Consider the following 15,762-nt stretch of genomic DNA (forward strand, 5'->3'; position numbering starts at 1 on the left):
AATGTACTTATTACTTTACACCACTGCACCTACCTGGACCTGGGTGTTTAGTCTAATTACAAACTATCCCTGTGATTTCGCGTCGATAGACTGCAATCAGTTAAATCAGTCACAGCTTGTATTATTTAACGTAGCGTAGGCAATATCTTGAAAGTTGCTTGTGCGTTTCTCTTTCTCGTTTAAAAGCTCAATAGTCCATCGCACGACGTAGGCTATGGGTGTCGCTTGCTGAAAAGAACAGATCTTCAAGCTGACGACGCCTTGTCATCTCTTGAAGATCAGTTCTTCTTGTTGTCGGCATTAAAGTGACACCTTCGTGGGACCGAGTGTCAATGAGGCTTCATGTCCCTGGATGAATGCATGTCTCAGGCAGACGCTGTGTGTCCGTGGCGCTGCCCACGGAGTCGCTCCAATCGGAACCTCTCCCTCCGCTGTATAGCTCCAACATGAGGTCCCACAGCGTAGGGGGCCGGCAGATGACGGCACCGACGAAAATTGGCCAATATTGTTGATTATTACATTTTTCTGCACATCGTATCCAAAAAGTAAAGGTCGTCCCCTCTGCTCTCGGATGCTTTACATTTTAGCGGTAAAGAGAATATAAGTGACGGCTTGAAATAATCGTTTAAATTGCTTTTTTAGTCAGCCTGGGCCACGGTGTGCCATGTTTTCCCCATGCAAGCTTAACGGGAGCAGTGCGGACTGGCCACAGGCTGACTATAAAAGCGATTTAAACGCTCGTTTCAACCCGTCGCTTAGATTTTCTTGACCGCTAAAATTCCAAACATCTTAGAGCAGGGGGGTTGACCTTCACCTTTTCTATACGACGTGCGGGAAAAGGTAAGAATCAACTAATATTGGCCACCGTTCGCCGGTGTCGCACTCGGCCGGCACCCTACGCAGCGGGACCTCATCTCGGAGCCGTGTAACAGCGGAGGGAGAGGTTCCGATTGGGAGCTGTCCGTGGTACTGCATTCAGCCCCGCCCCTCCCCAGTAGACATCACAGCAGAGCTACACGTGATGCTCCGCCTGTCTCTGCTCCTGACAGTCGCTGGATAGACGCTCAACAGGGAAACACATTGCACCTCGTCTTCCTCTCAAACATACTGGATCTCCCCCCTTTCCCCCCCGCTTTTACGCCGTTGTTTTAACTCCACTTTATCGAGAGAAAAACCGGGTGTTGGAGACGGAATATTCAAAGGTAATTCAGCTCTTTATAAGGTTTGACTTGATGTCTTTTAGATTTTAGTTGAGTTTGTGGAAAGTGGACCCGCACCGCAGCCTCTTCTGCTGTGATGCTGTGCTGGTTCACTTGAAAGCAGAGCCTATAATAATGTGAAGGTTTTCACGGAGGATTTGAAACAGCAGGCTATTGAAGTATTAGACCAAAAATAAATGAACATTTAACCATGGTCTCTAGAAGCGCATTAACCTTCGGTGTTTTGTATGCAGTCATGGTTTATTTTCAAATTACCAGGAGTTTAAAGTCCGCAATAAACAACACCAGAAAAGTGTATATAACGTTACTCGACTAGATCGAATAGTTTACTGTGTTGAGTAGATTAATTAAGGCATGATGATATTATGTATCTATCGCGGGAAATGCGACAATTGTGGTGTAATGTAAATGTGAAAATCATATTGGTATTAATAGGCTTAGCCAACCTTTTAACTTAAACCTGTCACTTTTTGTATTTTGCTCAGGTTTGATTTGATATTATAGGCTGTTGTTGCTGAGCACATTTGAAAATAGATGCCAAATTGCACATTAAAAAAAAAACATACATGTTGGCATGTACGTGTATATTATGCTAAAGAAGACAGTTGATATACATTGTTGGCATTTGTTACTGCATAGTGTCTTTGTTTGGAGATCGTGGAAATCGTATAGTTAGAGCAGTGGTTTTCAACCCTTTTCATATCAAGGGTCCATTATTTAATTCGGCGTTTGAGCCACGGACCACCGTTTGATGAGATTTAGCCTCTCAGACCCAAAACTTAAGAATATTTCGTTGTCGTTGGATAAGATTTTGTCCACATAATTCCATGCTGTATTGATGTCTGTGGTAATAGGAGAGACAACAGGCAAACGTTGATCAAAAATATCAATTCTTCTGCATTCTCTAATTCTTGTAAATTAAGTAGCCTAATGCAGATGTTTAACAATAATTGAACTCTTGAGAGTGTAAAATGAAACCAAATGGACCCGTATAGTCCATTTGGTTTCATGTTACGCTCTCAAGAGTTAACTATCTACCTAATAAGGGTCCATTTGGTTACCAACTCTCCATCATTTAGCTGGGGACCACCTGGACCACTAAGGACCTCTGGGTGGTCCCCGGACCACTGGTTGAGAACCACTGAGTTAGAGGAATGGATTGGTTGCTCATCATCAGTAGTGCTTAGAAAACGATAGTGTTCAGTTGTTCTTTGAGTTACTATTCTAAATAATAAGACAGAATGCAACTGAGGCTGAAGCTGCTACATCTGCATAAAATCAAATTTTTGAAGGGAAAAGGAATAACCTTTTTCCTGTCATTCTGGCTGAAACGTGTCATGGAGAAAATGTAACAGATATTTTCCAGAGTACAGAGTCTTGCACAGCTCGTGCACCGTGAGCCAAATGACGCACCTCTTCTCTTGTTTGGGCACTTGGGAAGTAGAAGGGAAGGCCAATACATAATGTCACGGAATGCTGCTAATAATGCGTTTCGCTATTTTCAGAAGTTGTAGAATGGTGGTTTTTGAGTGCATGAATAATATTCTCATAACAATGACAGCGGTGTAAACGGAGGCTTCACGTATAGAGAAAGAAAGAGGGCAGCCTTCAGTAACATTATACCAAATTATATTGGCCAATTGCAAGTCATTCTGTGGTTTTGTTTTGCTTTTTGTTTAGTTTTAGTTTTTACTTTAATTAACCCATTTAACGTGCTAATATTTTTTGTGAAACATGCATGATTTCCCATTCATGTGAACAGAGGGCTACATGCTTTACCACGTAAGCCCTATACATCATCCTAATTATGACAAATAGCTAAAACTGCAGATCTACAAGTTTAACATTTTGAAAATGTTTACCTTTTTTGAAAGGAAATGGTTTGAAAATGTTGGCTTATAAAGACATGCCCAAAATAGGGAAGCCAGGTTAAAAGTGATTAAGCATCTATGTCAGTATCTAAATGTAATTTCATATAGTGACACTGACGTATCTCTGTGCTGTGTTAAAACCTTTGTAATCTGATATTATCTGTTATAAATCTCTGCCATCATGACTTGAGGTTAAGGTCTGGCAAATGTGGAGTATTAAATTCACATTTAATTCACAAATGTATTTTCATTGCATATAAATGTGTCTATCCTTTGCAGGTAGCCTTGGATCGAGGACAGCCTAGACAGACAGACTGCTTGTTTTGCTCTCCTTATCGCCCAGCGTTGCTCCATATGGCATATTTTCACATGGAGGATGCAGGGTGAAATGCCCCGAGCAAGGCTTCCACTTGCCCGCCAAGGACCGTTGGCATGGACATGAAAATTCAAACTGCCATTTCAACTACAGAAAAACCGTGCACGCACTAGCTGGCACCAGGAGGAGCCGTTCCGTAATTACATAAATTAGTCCAAGTGTGCCCAATGGATATTTCAATCCCTGTCACTTTGCTCTAAATAGCTATGGCAGGCAGGACCTTTAAACAGTTCAAACTATTTTGGCGCTGAGTGTGAGGTTTGGCCATTGGCCCGCATAGTGAGGTAATGATATTCACTCCAGGAGATTAGTGTTGGCCAAGCTTGCTGCTACGCAAACACATTATCCTATTTAGTCTTTTGTTGTACAATGCATCAGTTCATACCAAGATATCCATGTGGACAATCAATTATATGCCGATTAGTCTGTGTCAACCCAACACATATCTTGTCTTAGCATAACACCCAATAGAAATCCAACCAGTGCCCAGTATCCCTCTATCTAGACAGAACTCTTGGTCACACCATGGTTTTAGCAATGCGGCATGGTGCCCATGTCATATGGGCAGGCCTGCTTGTCTGTTGTTTGGTGGAGATCGGCGCATGTCTAGAATTTACAGGTGCAGAGGGGCAGTGGGCTAGGTTTCCAATGTGGAATGCATGTTGTGAAAGTGAAATGAGCTTCAACATGAAAACAAAGAGCTCTCACGGGTTGCTAGTTTACTTCGACGATGAGGGATTCTGCGACTTTTTAGAACTTCTCATACATAACGGTAAACTCAGCCTTCGTTTTTCCATCTTCTGCGCTGAGCCTGCCACCGTCCTGAGTGACACGGCGGTCAACGACAGCCAATGGCACGCGGTCACTATAAGGAGAAACTTTAAAAATACGACCCTAATGGTGGACAACGAAGTGAAATGGGTCGAGGTGAAGTCAAAAAGACGGGATATGACTGTCTTCAGCCATCTGTTCGTTGGTGGAATACCACCGGAATTACGATCCGTGGCGTTGCGTCTCACGTCGTCGGCGGTCAAGGACCAGGTGCCTTTCACTGGATGGATAACGGACATAAAGGTCAACAAAACGGAGTCGGTGGTGGTCAACAGTGATGGGGTGATAAACGACCTCTGTGGTACCGCCAACATGTGCTTAAATGGAGGAGTCTGCAGTTTAATTAATGATGAACCGACATGCGACTGCTCCAGGACAGGCTTCCAAGGAAAGGACTGCAGTGAAGGTAAGACTCTGGATTCAGTTTGAACCATAGCTCTCTACGGCCCATCCATAGCCTGTTAACTCAAAAGTAACAAGTGCTGATTCTTTGTGGGAATTGCCCTACAGTAAATGTAGCCAGCTTTCATAACCCTAAAATAATGCATCTCTTCTTTTGATTGGCTAAAAGACTACAGTATGTGCTTGTCTTAAATTTAAGTTTTTTTTTGCTGTTGACCTGTGATGCAGTTGTTTATACTGTAATGAGTGAATCTCCTGCAAGGCCTCATTAACAAAACATACAGGTGTTTCATCCCCAAATGTGTCTTCCACTCATCTGGAACAGATCTCTGGGGATTGGTTGCCCTATGAAATTCCATCTCAGATGGCTTGCTGCAAATGTAACGAACAGGAATAGTCCGTTCTCAGTTCCAAGTCAAGTGGAACAAGCTTCGGTTGTACTCGGTTATTGAACACATAAAGTGAAAGGCACCGAAAAGACGCACATACTGTAGCCTAGAGTAAAGTAGGGACATAATTAATGAGTTGAGTTTTCTGTGCCAGAGGCCAATGATAATTCTACCCCTCTCTAAACTTGTTTAGGTTTCAGATGTGGCTACAGTACATAAATGGGAAGTGGGAGGGTAAAAAAAACCTTATTGTCATAGTAAAAATAGGCCATCAATTATATTAGTGAATTATATAGACTAAATGTTACATAATTGCATCTTTTTATGTGTTTTTCTTTCAAATGGAAATAAAAACGGATAGCGGGCTCAAATGTTTCAAATATCTAACCATTAACCTAATGAATAATGTGTTTTAACATATAAATTCTGGCCTAACTGATTTTGGTATCGTCCGTTTTTTCAGTTTATACTGCAGTTTAATGTAAATTAACAAAAATTAAGAATTAATGTATGTTATCATATGGTGGTCCTGTATCTTTTGTTTACTGTCAGCAAAGCAAAGGTTTTTTTTTTTGTTTTTTTGGGCGGTGAAACCGCCCCTATAAGTGAGGTTTGGAAATTTGTACAATTATCTTGGGCAGTGAAACCGCCCCTATAAGTGAGGTTTGGAAATTTGTACAATTATCCTGCGCTGTGATTGGCCATTCACAATCTATTCAGGACTGTGATTGCTTGGCCAGTGTCACATGACACATGTGCATAGCCCTATATAAGAAACCATAACTTTAAAAAAAAAGATACATTTGTTTTTTTAAAGTTATGGTTTCGTCCATCATAAAGAGTGTTTCAATAAATGTATTTATCTTTTGTACATGATTGGTTGACTCCATTCAGTATTGTGATTAGCTAGCAAGACACCGCCCACTTCACACAGGGTGTGATTTTTTAGTTATTAGCAACAATAACGTAGTAGAATCAGAAACAGGTTTATTGTCACATCACAGGTTTACAAGGTAAAAAAGTGGGTCAAATTTGTTTTCTTACATCGTTCCCATCGCAACGTTATTTCCATAGAAAGAAGAGGGGGAGGAAGAAGAGGGGTGGGGGGGGGGGGCAAGTGGGAAGGAGATCAAACAAGAGAACAACACAAAGTAGTAACATAGCAACTTCTGATGTTCTGTCTAGCAAGGCGAGGATCCTTTATGTACAAAAAGTGTTTGTTAGGAAAGTTTCTGATGATAATGATGATGGTTAATTTGTCCAGTTGTCTATGGGTGGATTTGAGGAGAGTTAATGCATTTCTCACAGTGAAAGATTTGTTGACAAGTGACAATCTACTACTGTTTATGTGTTTCCCAATTGTCGCCTGACAAATTATTATTCGTCACGATTTATGTTAGAAGGTCATTGTACACCTACTGTCAGCTATATTCAGCAAGAAAAAGTATTTGGGCTTTAGCACACAGTAAAATCCAGAGTGAACATTTAAAAATGAACCCATAGCCTAATTGTTACACTTTCAGAGTGAAATTAACACTCCTTTGTTAGCGGACAGAGACCCCCCCCCCCCCCCACCAATGGGAAGAAGTCGCAGGGTGAAATTAAAAATGTCAGTCTCACAAGCATTTGAGAGGTACTTAAGGTCTTTTGGTGAGTGTGTTTTACTAGACATACAGCAGGCCTATATACTGGCTTGTTTTGGGGCAGCCAACTCAGTCTTTTCTTCCCTGAGACGCAGGATGTTTATCTCAGGACAGCTCTGAAACTTGTGTCAACTGTGTATGATGAAAATGCCAAGCTAAGATTAGCCTCTTGCATGCATACTTAAATACTTTAAACATCTCATTGGGTTTGACTGAAATATGAGTTTAATGCATAACTACCAAGCCTTATTTTAGGCACTTTACATGCTGGGCCTATAAGTTATTTAACAATTATGTGGATGAACTAAATGTGGATGAACTAAATTATAGAAAAGGTGCGACACCAGAGATTTTTCTTTATTCCTTTTCTTTGCTTGATTTGGTGAGCTTTTTTTTAAAAGTATAAAACAAATCAAAGCAAAAACGTCCATAAAGTATAATAGATGAGAATGCAAAGTGTGTATTCCAGTGGTAATATATATATATATATATATATCCCCTAGTCCTAGTGGCATTTGGAGGACAGACTGAAGTCATGGTTTGATGTCATTACATTGAAAGGTACTAGGTACTGTTGGCTTGTCATACATGACATTCATGGCTGTCACTGGCAGTAAATGTTGTTGAACTTTAGCAATCAAATTACCTCATCGTGGTGCCATCAGTTCTGACCCATTAAAACAAACTCCCAAAGTGACCTTTTCTGTCTTTCCTAAGATCCATATTTTAGTTTTACATTCTGCTTTTGCACAGATAAGGGCAGAAAAGCTGTGTTCTCCAATGTCTCACTGTTGTGCAAGAGACTGCAGTGAATGTCCTCAGGCGTAAGGCAAATGTTGAAATTCACTAGAAATCCCTTTCATACCACATATTTAACTTGCATGCAGTAGTACTTGAGATTACAAGAGATGCCACTGGTATGCACACAGGAACAGGACATTGAATCCATCAACATTGTTTAGTTGTTGTAATAAGAACTGGAAGGAGATGGGGACATTGAGAGTTATTGTGTGAAGCAGGGAACCATTGTAATTGCAGGAATGTATTTATTTATTTTGGCACACACTGACACAGCCAACAAAAAAATTCACTTATTGGTCAATAGGAGATGCTACAATAAGCATTTGAAATCAAACACTCATTGCTGTCACCACCTGAAAAACCCTGAGAGAAGCTACTAGAGGTTGGTGTAATATTGTTGAAAACAAAAATTCGGAATTCTGATTGTTCTTGAAATGTGAAAAATAACTACAGCCCTGTGTGATAACTTGATATTTGAAGAAAATACGTGCATTTCAATTATGCCCTTAGGAAACACTCCATTTCCCATAATTCCTTGTATATGCAAGGTCAAAAAGGAAGTAAATTGTGCAATAGAGGCAAAAAGAAGTGTGAAAAAAATTTAGGTTGGTCCACAGGGGGCACTATAATAAGCATTGAAAGTCAATGACTTGATTTGTACTTATAATTATGATTATTGATTTATACTTCTAGTTGCGTGCGGTGTTGCATGCTAAAATAGCAGATCTATAAGCTCATGTTGTGAGCTTGTAGATCTGCTATTTTCAGTGTGCGACACTGAAATGCAATGAAGTATAAATTGGGCTCAAGTCTCAGCCCCGCTGTGCCCTATTTGTCCTAGAGTGGTGAGGTGACACTTTGTCCGGATGTTCATCTGGACATATCAAACAATTCAGCCTCCGGGATCCAGTTCTTCCATTCCTTGTCATTCAGTGGAAGCCAGTCCATTGCTGCCATGCAGCTCTATTTATCCATCTATTATTATTGTGACTGCATAAATTGGTCAACATCAGAAACATTATCATCTCCATACAAAAACAGCCCCAGCTAACTTCACAATAATAGTTTCGAAATCAATTTTAAAGGTCAGCTAGGATATTATTTACCTGAAATGAGAAGGGTTATTGTCCTCTGAAAATATAAGGTTACTATGACTAAGTGGTAATGTAGAAATATATATTGCACCACTTAGTGTCTAAGGCTTGGCACCGAGCCAATTCAGAACATCAACAAATCATGACTAAAGAATGAAATTGACAGTGACAGCAACCTATACCTTAATAAGGTAGAATAGCAAAATAACTTATACATAATGCATTTCTTTTTTTTTAAATCGATTGTGATTACATTTTCTTATTGGCAGGTGGCAGTAATACAGAAAATGTGTTATTTCACATGCATGCATTAAAATCATAATCCAGTCCTTATTCCTACCCCACCACGTTTATCCATCAATCCCATGCCCATCCTTATTCTCCCCCTGCCCCCCACATGCTGGCTAAGGCTTCACATGCTTCTCTAACACAGTGGTTTGATTCTAACCTTTTCATGTCAAGGACCCCCTGATTGATTACCAGTATATTTGGCCTCGAACCCTTATCTGAAAAGAGTTTGTGCCAGGGAAGGGATTTTCAAAAACATTTGGATACTAGCTCACAACGTGTCGCACGGTCGCACCGCAACACGTTGTGAGCTTGGAGATCGGCTATTTTCGAATAGCTGAAGTATAAACACACACGGAGGGTGCGTGCGTGCGTGTGTGCGGGGGGGCGTAATGCTTAGAGGTGTATGAGAATGTATCTACTACTTGCTATACTGTTTGTACACATGGATGTACTGTATGATGGTCGATTTATGTAACTTATTCATTGTGCAAATATATAATTACCTCTAAGTAGTCAACAAATGATGAATCAATAAATACATTACATTTAAAATGTCCCCAAATATTGGAAATAATACAATAGTTTCTATAACAAGTTGACCTTTTCCGTTGCCTTGGACAGAGCATAGATTAGCTTCCCAGACACCATTTGTCTGAGCTGTCGAAAGCTCAGATGATGTGATGTAATAGAAGAATCATGAGTATATGGAGTTACGTACAATATTGAGGGGTTTCCACCTTGTATTTTTACCAGCTGTAAAACGAAAGAACGGTATTCTTTTCTAAGGACAAGAAAGAACAATTGAGGGGGCACGGTGGCGCAGTCGGTAGCGCTGTCGCCTCACAGCTAGAAGGTCCTGGGTTTGATTCCCGCAGGGGAAGCTGTGGGCGCTGGGGGCGTGTTCTCTCCTCCGCGTCATCAGCGCCCATACCCTAGGTGGGGTTGGCGAAAGGGCCTTTCTGTGTGGAGTTTGCATGTTCTCCCCGTGTCTCCTAGGGTAGGTACCCTCACAAAAACATGCAGTAATCCTGGTCACTATACTGCCTCCCCCTGGCCAGCCGGGGTGCCTGATGGAGGGGAAAGGAACTGGTTGGAATAACGTGTTCCTTCCACGCGCTATGTCCAACCAGGGAAACTCTCCCCTGTCAGGTGATAAGAAGGTCAGTTGGCTCTCATGCATTGAAGGAGGCATGAGCTCGGCAGAGGGAAGGTAGTGCCCAGGATTACATAGACAATTGGCACTGGGTGTAAAAAATGGGGTTACAAAATCGTGGGATAAAAATTAGAACAGTTGAAAAATCTTAATATCACAGTAAAACATTCACACGGTTGTCTGTATAGCTTTATGGTTGTCCCTTATACATTTTCTCAATCTCACAATCAAGAGAGGTCATTGCAACAATATCCAAACTACAATCCTGTCTGGCTCAAATAACCTTATTGACATTGTCAACCTGTCTTTGTCCTTTTTTTATTTATTTTTTTATTTGTTTATTTAGACAGGACAGAGCATATTAACACATTCCATGCCAGAGTTTAATCTCATAATGTACTCACCAGTGCCAGCGTTTTATTGTTGTTTTTTTGTTTTTATCATGTCGCCACAGACCTCGCTAAATAAGTTAAAAGTGCGCGTTCATTTGGTTCTAAACACACAGCGGATCCGTGAGAAACGTCCAGCGAAAACAGTTTCCAAATGCGAGCCGCCATCTTGAAGCTACAGCCGATACACTCTAAACAGTGATCAGCGAGGAGAAAAACAACAAACCGAGAAAATCGAGTTTTAAACAGGATCCCAGACAGGAAGCGGATACGATCGAAAAAACCGGAACCCGAATAATTCCGTTTCCGACCGAAAACCGGAAACGGAAATGGATCAAAAAAATTCGGAAAGTGCACCTTGGGCGATTAACATGGGAATCGGCGGTTCGCGTAGATCTACGCGACTGGCACGCTGCGGCTTTAAATAGGTTCGCGTAGATCTACGCGATTGGCATTCAATGTGTTAATGAACGTCACATGAACGTAAATACACCGGATTTAGCAAAGATGCAAATTTTCATCCGCAGTCCTCACACAAAACATAAAAACAGAAAACAATAACATCAGAAAACAGACAAACGGTGAAATACAATTACATTACATCACATAGCCTAAAAAAAACTAAAATAGTCACCCGTCACCAGGGCCTACATTTCTCAATGGAAGAGTAGGGTAGACCACCTCTAACCACTACAGATGTGTTGCTAGTTATATTGTATTAACATACTCTACCATACAGATAGGTTAAAATAATAGTTTTATTAATTAAAATACGTTTTGAAGCTATAAAGCTCAAAAACATTCAACGTTTAGGCGTGTTGCAGACGTTATTACAGTTCAGAGTTAAAGGAGTAGTTCACCCCAAAAAAAATGCTTATTTTCTATCAATTATACACCCCATGAAGCCTTGAATTCATGCTTTTTTTGTTTTTGTGGCATTCCTAAGCCAATAATTTGATTACCGGTGGATGGAGACTCTGTAAGTCATTTTATGGGTGAACTACTCCTTTAAGATGGCAGTTATACAGCTGGGAGGTATGTGAGGACGCTTGTAGCTGCATCAAGAGAGAGATGATGCAAGCCACGCTATATCACATTTAACACGCTCGAGCAAAGCAATATTTGATACAAGTTAGCTGTTATAAGTGTTTCTGATGTGTCAGCTTGCTTTTCTGGGTTGTTGGTTGGCTAAAAATATCCTCCAGACTCCAGACAAGCTAAGTTTAGGTCTGTTGAACCGGGAAGGCTTTCTGTGACAATGGGTGTCTGATACTGTCGTACAAATAAACACTGTAGGTGCACAATAGAGTTTACATGGACACATTGATTTGATAATCAGACAGACAGTGCAGTATGCTGTTGGTTCTCAACCTTCTTGTGTGATAAACACAGACCCCCATTTTTGTTATGTTTTATCTCTTGGCACCCCAAACTAAACTGTAAAAAGTTATTGTCACACTCTCAGAGGTACAGAACCATAAGAGTCCATTTGGTTCCTAACTATCAATAATTTTTAGCTGGGGACTACCTGGAACCCCCTCACAGACCACTGGGGATCCCCAGACCTCACGTTGAGAACCAGTGTAGACCATTGGTTCTCAAAGTGGGGTCCGGGGACCCCCAGGGGTCCTTGGGGTGGTTCCAGGGGGTCCCCAGCAAAATGTGTTAATATAGCATCCCAATAATTTTAACCACTTTAACCTTTTATACTTTGGCCATTCAAAAATATCTGATATACAAGCTCATAACGCTATGAGCTTGTAGATCTGCTATTTTTGAAAAATCGTGACAATTTGTGCAAATCTTTGAATATAATACTTTTTAGAGCGAACATTTGTAACTCATATCTTTGCTTCTGGGGGGTCCCTGGAACAAAATATTTTGACATGGGGGTCCGTGGCCAAATACATATCATTTTAGGGTTCCTTGACATGAAAAAGTTTGAGAAACACTGGTGTAGACCATGTGGTTCTCAACCTTTTTGGCTGGCGAGCCCACCCTGCATCGGCGCTGCAGTTCCACCTCTTACTGTCTGTTGAAAAACTTAGCGCTTAAGCTTTGGTGTGTCAGAACCTCAGTTGACAATACTTGTGGGGTTTTAGGTGTGACATTTTTTTTATGGTTCTTAGTATCTTACTAACAGCAAGCTGCATCCACCACCACGTTCCATCCACCGTCCACAGGCTGTTGAGAGCAGCGTTTCATGTATTGCGACAGTTTCCTTACATAGATTAACTTACCGCTGTTGTCATATGACATTTTCTTAAACTTTCCCGGAGCAAGTTTATGCGGCAAAGGGAGGAGTAAATCCCCCCTGTGCCAGTGTGAACGGTCTGTCTCATTGAGGCCAGTGCCACACACACACACACTTTCTCGCTCTCTCTCTCTTCCTCCGAATTTTTTTACCTACTGTATTATATTATTTTACTGAAACAGAATATTAAAGAAAACAGTTTTTTATTCATATTTTCATTTCTTCAAGTTTGAGAAAAGCATCTGGCGACCCCTCAAAATTATTTGGCGACCCCTCGGGGGGTCTCGACCCCCACGTTGAGAAGCACTGCTGTAGACCACATGAACAAAGATCCAGGTCTGCCTCATGCACTGCACACACAGGCTTGTTTGCCCTCATACTATCTTTATACATCATCTTTATATAACTCGATGGTTCCCCTATGCCACTGTACTGTATATTACAGTGTGTCAGCGAGGGTTTTTTGCATCTGGGTTGCATTAATTACCCATTCCCTGACACTGTTTCTTTCCACACAATTTCAGTGTCTGTTTGAGCACATTGATGGTGTCGTTAAGTCAGCATTAAATTAAAAGAACAGGGGAGGGTGGGGAGTGCACGGGCAATCTGTGCCAGATTGTTATTGGCTGCAAAGAGGACATGCAAGTTCATTGGTTTATTATCAAAGGATCCTTAAATGTAGAAAAGTAATTACACTGTAGGGCATTTTAACACCACTGGAGACCATCTTTTTTTATAGTGCATAATGCTCAATAATTTCTATTTTATGATTATGTGGTTGCCTCACTTTGCTGTGAATTAATTTAGACTTTGCCACTCACATTAAAATGTGCTGTTTGAATATTGACCCCGCTATACCTCTTTCTGATTTGTTACTGTCTGTCCCTCAACTAAAACCTGCTTATCTTGTGTACAAGTATGACCAAATGAACCCTTACTGGTCCATTTGTTTACATTTGTGCACTCTAAAGGCGGTTACACACCGGCGAACATGCGAATATACGCAAAATTCGGACTCGTTCCGAATAATTAAAAGCCGCTTTTTCGCTTCACTTTTTCGCTCCATGTACGCTCTCATTGACTTTATAAGGTTTTAAAAAAAAACGTATTATTCGCATGAAAAAATCGCCCCGGTGTGTAAGGACCTTAAGAGTTACATTAAAACTGAGGATTTTACTGTGCACGACTGGTTTTGTAAAACTACTGGAAAAAAACATCCTAGTATTGCTTTCACTTGTGTTGTCAAATTTAATAAGAAAATGAATACGGACAGGGGCGAAAAAAGGGTCTCGGCCATGACTTTGGCCTGGTGGAGACAATTATCTTCTGTGAGTTCTAGCTGTCTAGGCTCCAATATGGGCAGTGGAACCTACCTATGTACAAGAGTAATTGGGGTGGGAATAAGTCTGTCCCTGTTCCCAACATGACACTGTTTCTATTCTGAGGATTACGACACCATGTGTAATAAGCTGCCCCAGGGGTACTGTAAAAAAAATACTAAAACAACAACAACAAAACAAAAGCAAATTATTTGAAATCTAGCATTCGTACCGTTTTGAGGCTAATGAGACACGTTTAGGACAGGCAAGAAAGAGTTCTAAACAGTCGCCCTTGGTCAAACATCTTGAAATAGAGACACAATCATTAGTGTTTTTTGTAACGTCGTTCATTATTTCAGCACATGGTCATGAATATGAATGCGTTGTAAAAATCCAGTGTTATCTGGATTTGGGGTTTTACTGTGCAGGCAATACAGAAGATAGACTAAGGAGTCAAGTTCTCTAGCTGTCAGGATGATATACCTGCGTTCCCTTGTTTTCCCTTCTTCTTCCTTTTGGCATTTTTGCTTTAGTTCAGATACTGTAGGTCAGTGAACAGAGACAGGAAACCAAGATCAGAGAGGGAGGAGACAGGGTTTGGATTCAAACCGGGGTCCTAGCACTCACAAGGAGCATAACGTCATTGTCGAGTGGAAACCTTGTATGTCTAATTGTAACTTTTTCTGAAATTGGGAAACATTTCCAATGGAGCCAATGTAGTTAGTGTTTAGTCATAAACTCGTATTAATACTTTAAAATTGGTTCAATATTTATAAAACCCACAGAGAGAATACATTTTCTTTCAAAATAGCAGAAAATACAATCTCTGAGCTTGTAGATCAGCTGTTTTTGCTACTTTTGTGTTACACTGTAGTATGACAAAGCAGGGCATTCATTTTAAAAGAGAGGGAAAAAACGAGTGCGGTCTTTGCACTTATACTGGCTGAGCCACCAGGCACCCCTGTCATGATATTTCATGTCATATATGGACTGGAGAAATCATTTGAGATCATTGAAGTTTAAAGTCTGTCGTAATGATAGCTTACATCATTTAATCAATAGGAAACATTAATTGAAATGATCAAAATGATTATGATTGCTCGATTTCTTATTTTTTCCCGTTTTAAGATGCATGTAAACCGATTTGTATAGTAAGCTGCATATAGGGTTAATGTCATTTAGAATAAAAATCTGATTGTCCTGTGAGCCCCCCTCCCCCTTACATAATGCATAAGTTAATGCCTAGCTTAGCTTAATGCAATAGTCCTGTACAACCATACCGTATAATAGCTTCTTCTGACCAATCATGTGGTGCTGGCTGCACCATGTGGACATTCAAGCTAAACAATGCTCCTGCACAAAAAGAACAATATTTTATCTATCTGGAGAGTCCAGGAATGTCTGTCTGTCTGTCTGTCTGTCTGTCTGTGTTATGCTGCATGTCTATGCGTCTCAAGAACCGTTGTTGCGATCGACTTCACTCTTGGCAGGTGTTTATGCAAAAGTGTCACTTTTCAGCTACAGTCACCTTTTTGAACCCAAATAGGGCAATTGTGTGACACCTGACCCGAAAGAAAACAACATGTTGTCACCTTTTTCACCTCGGGGCTGTTTGCATGCTGCTGAGGACCCAAGTGAGTGCAGTGTCAAGTGTGAAGTCGATTGGATGAGCGGTTCGCCATGCAGGAGCCAGGGCAGGCGCGCTTTCCGAATGGCGGCCACACGCCAC

The 15,762-nt window shown here is 40.9% G+C and overlaps 1 protein-coding gene across 1 annotated transcript in view; it reads left to right on the forward strand.

Moving 5' to 3' along the window:
* Positions 1–3,992: 3,992 nt before the first annotated feature.
* LOC308100128 (neurexin-1a-like) overlaps positions 3,993–15,762 on the forward strand; it is a gene marked incomplete at both ends in the record, with an annotated part of 542,450 nt that continues 530,680 nt past the window's right edge. The window contains 1 exon segment of the mRNA XM_080449034.1: positions 3,993–4,704. Coding sequence (XP_080305160.1) covers positions 3,993–4,704 — 712 coding nt within the window.

The sequence above is a fragment of the Gymnoscopelus braueri genome, assembly GCF_963280865.1.
Source record: "Gymnoscopelus braueri genome assembly, chromosome: 14".
Taxonomy (NCBI): Eukaryota; Metazoa; Chordata; class Actinopteri; order Myctophiformes; family Myctophidae; genus Gymnoscopelus; species Gymnoscopelus braueri.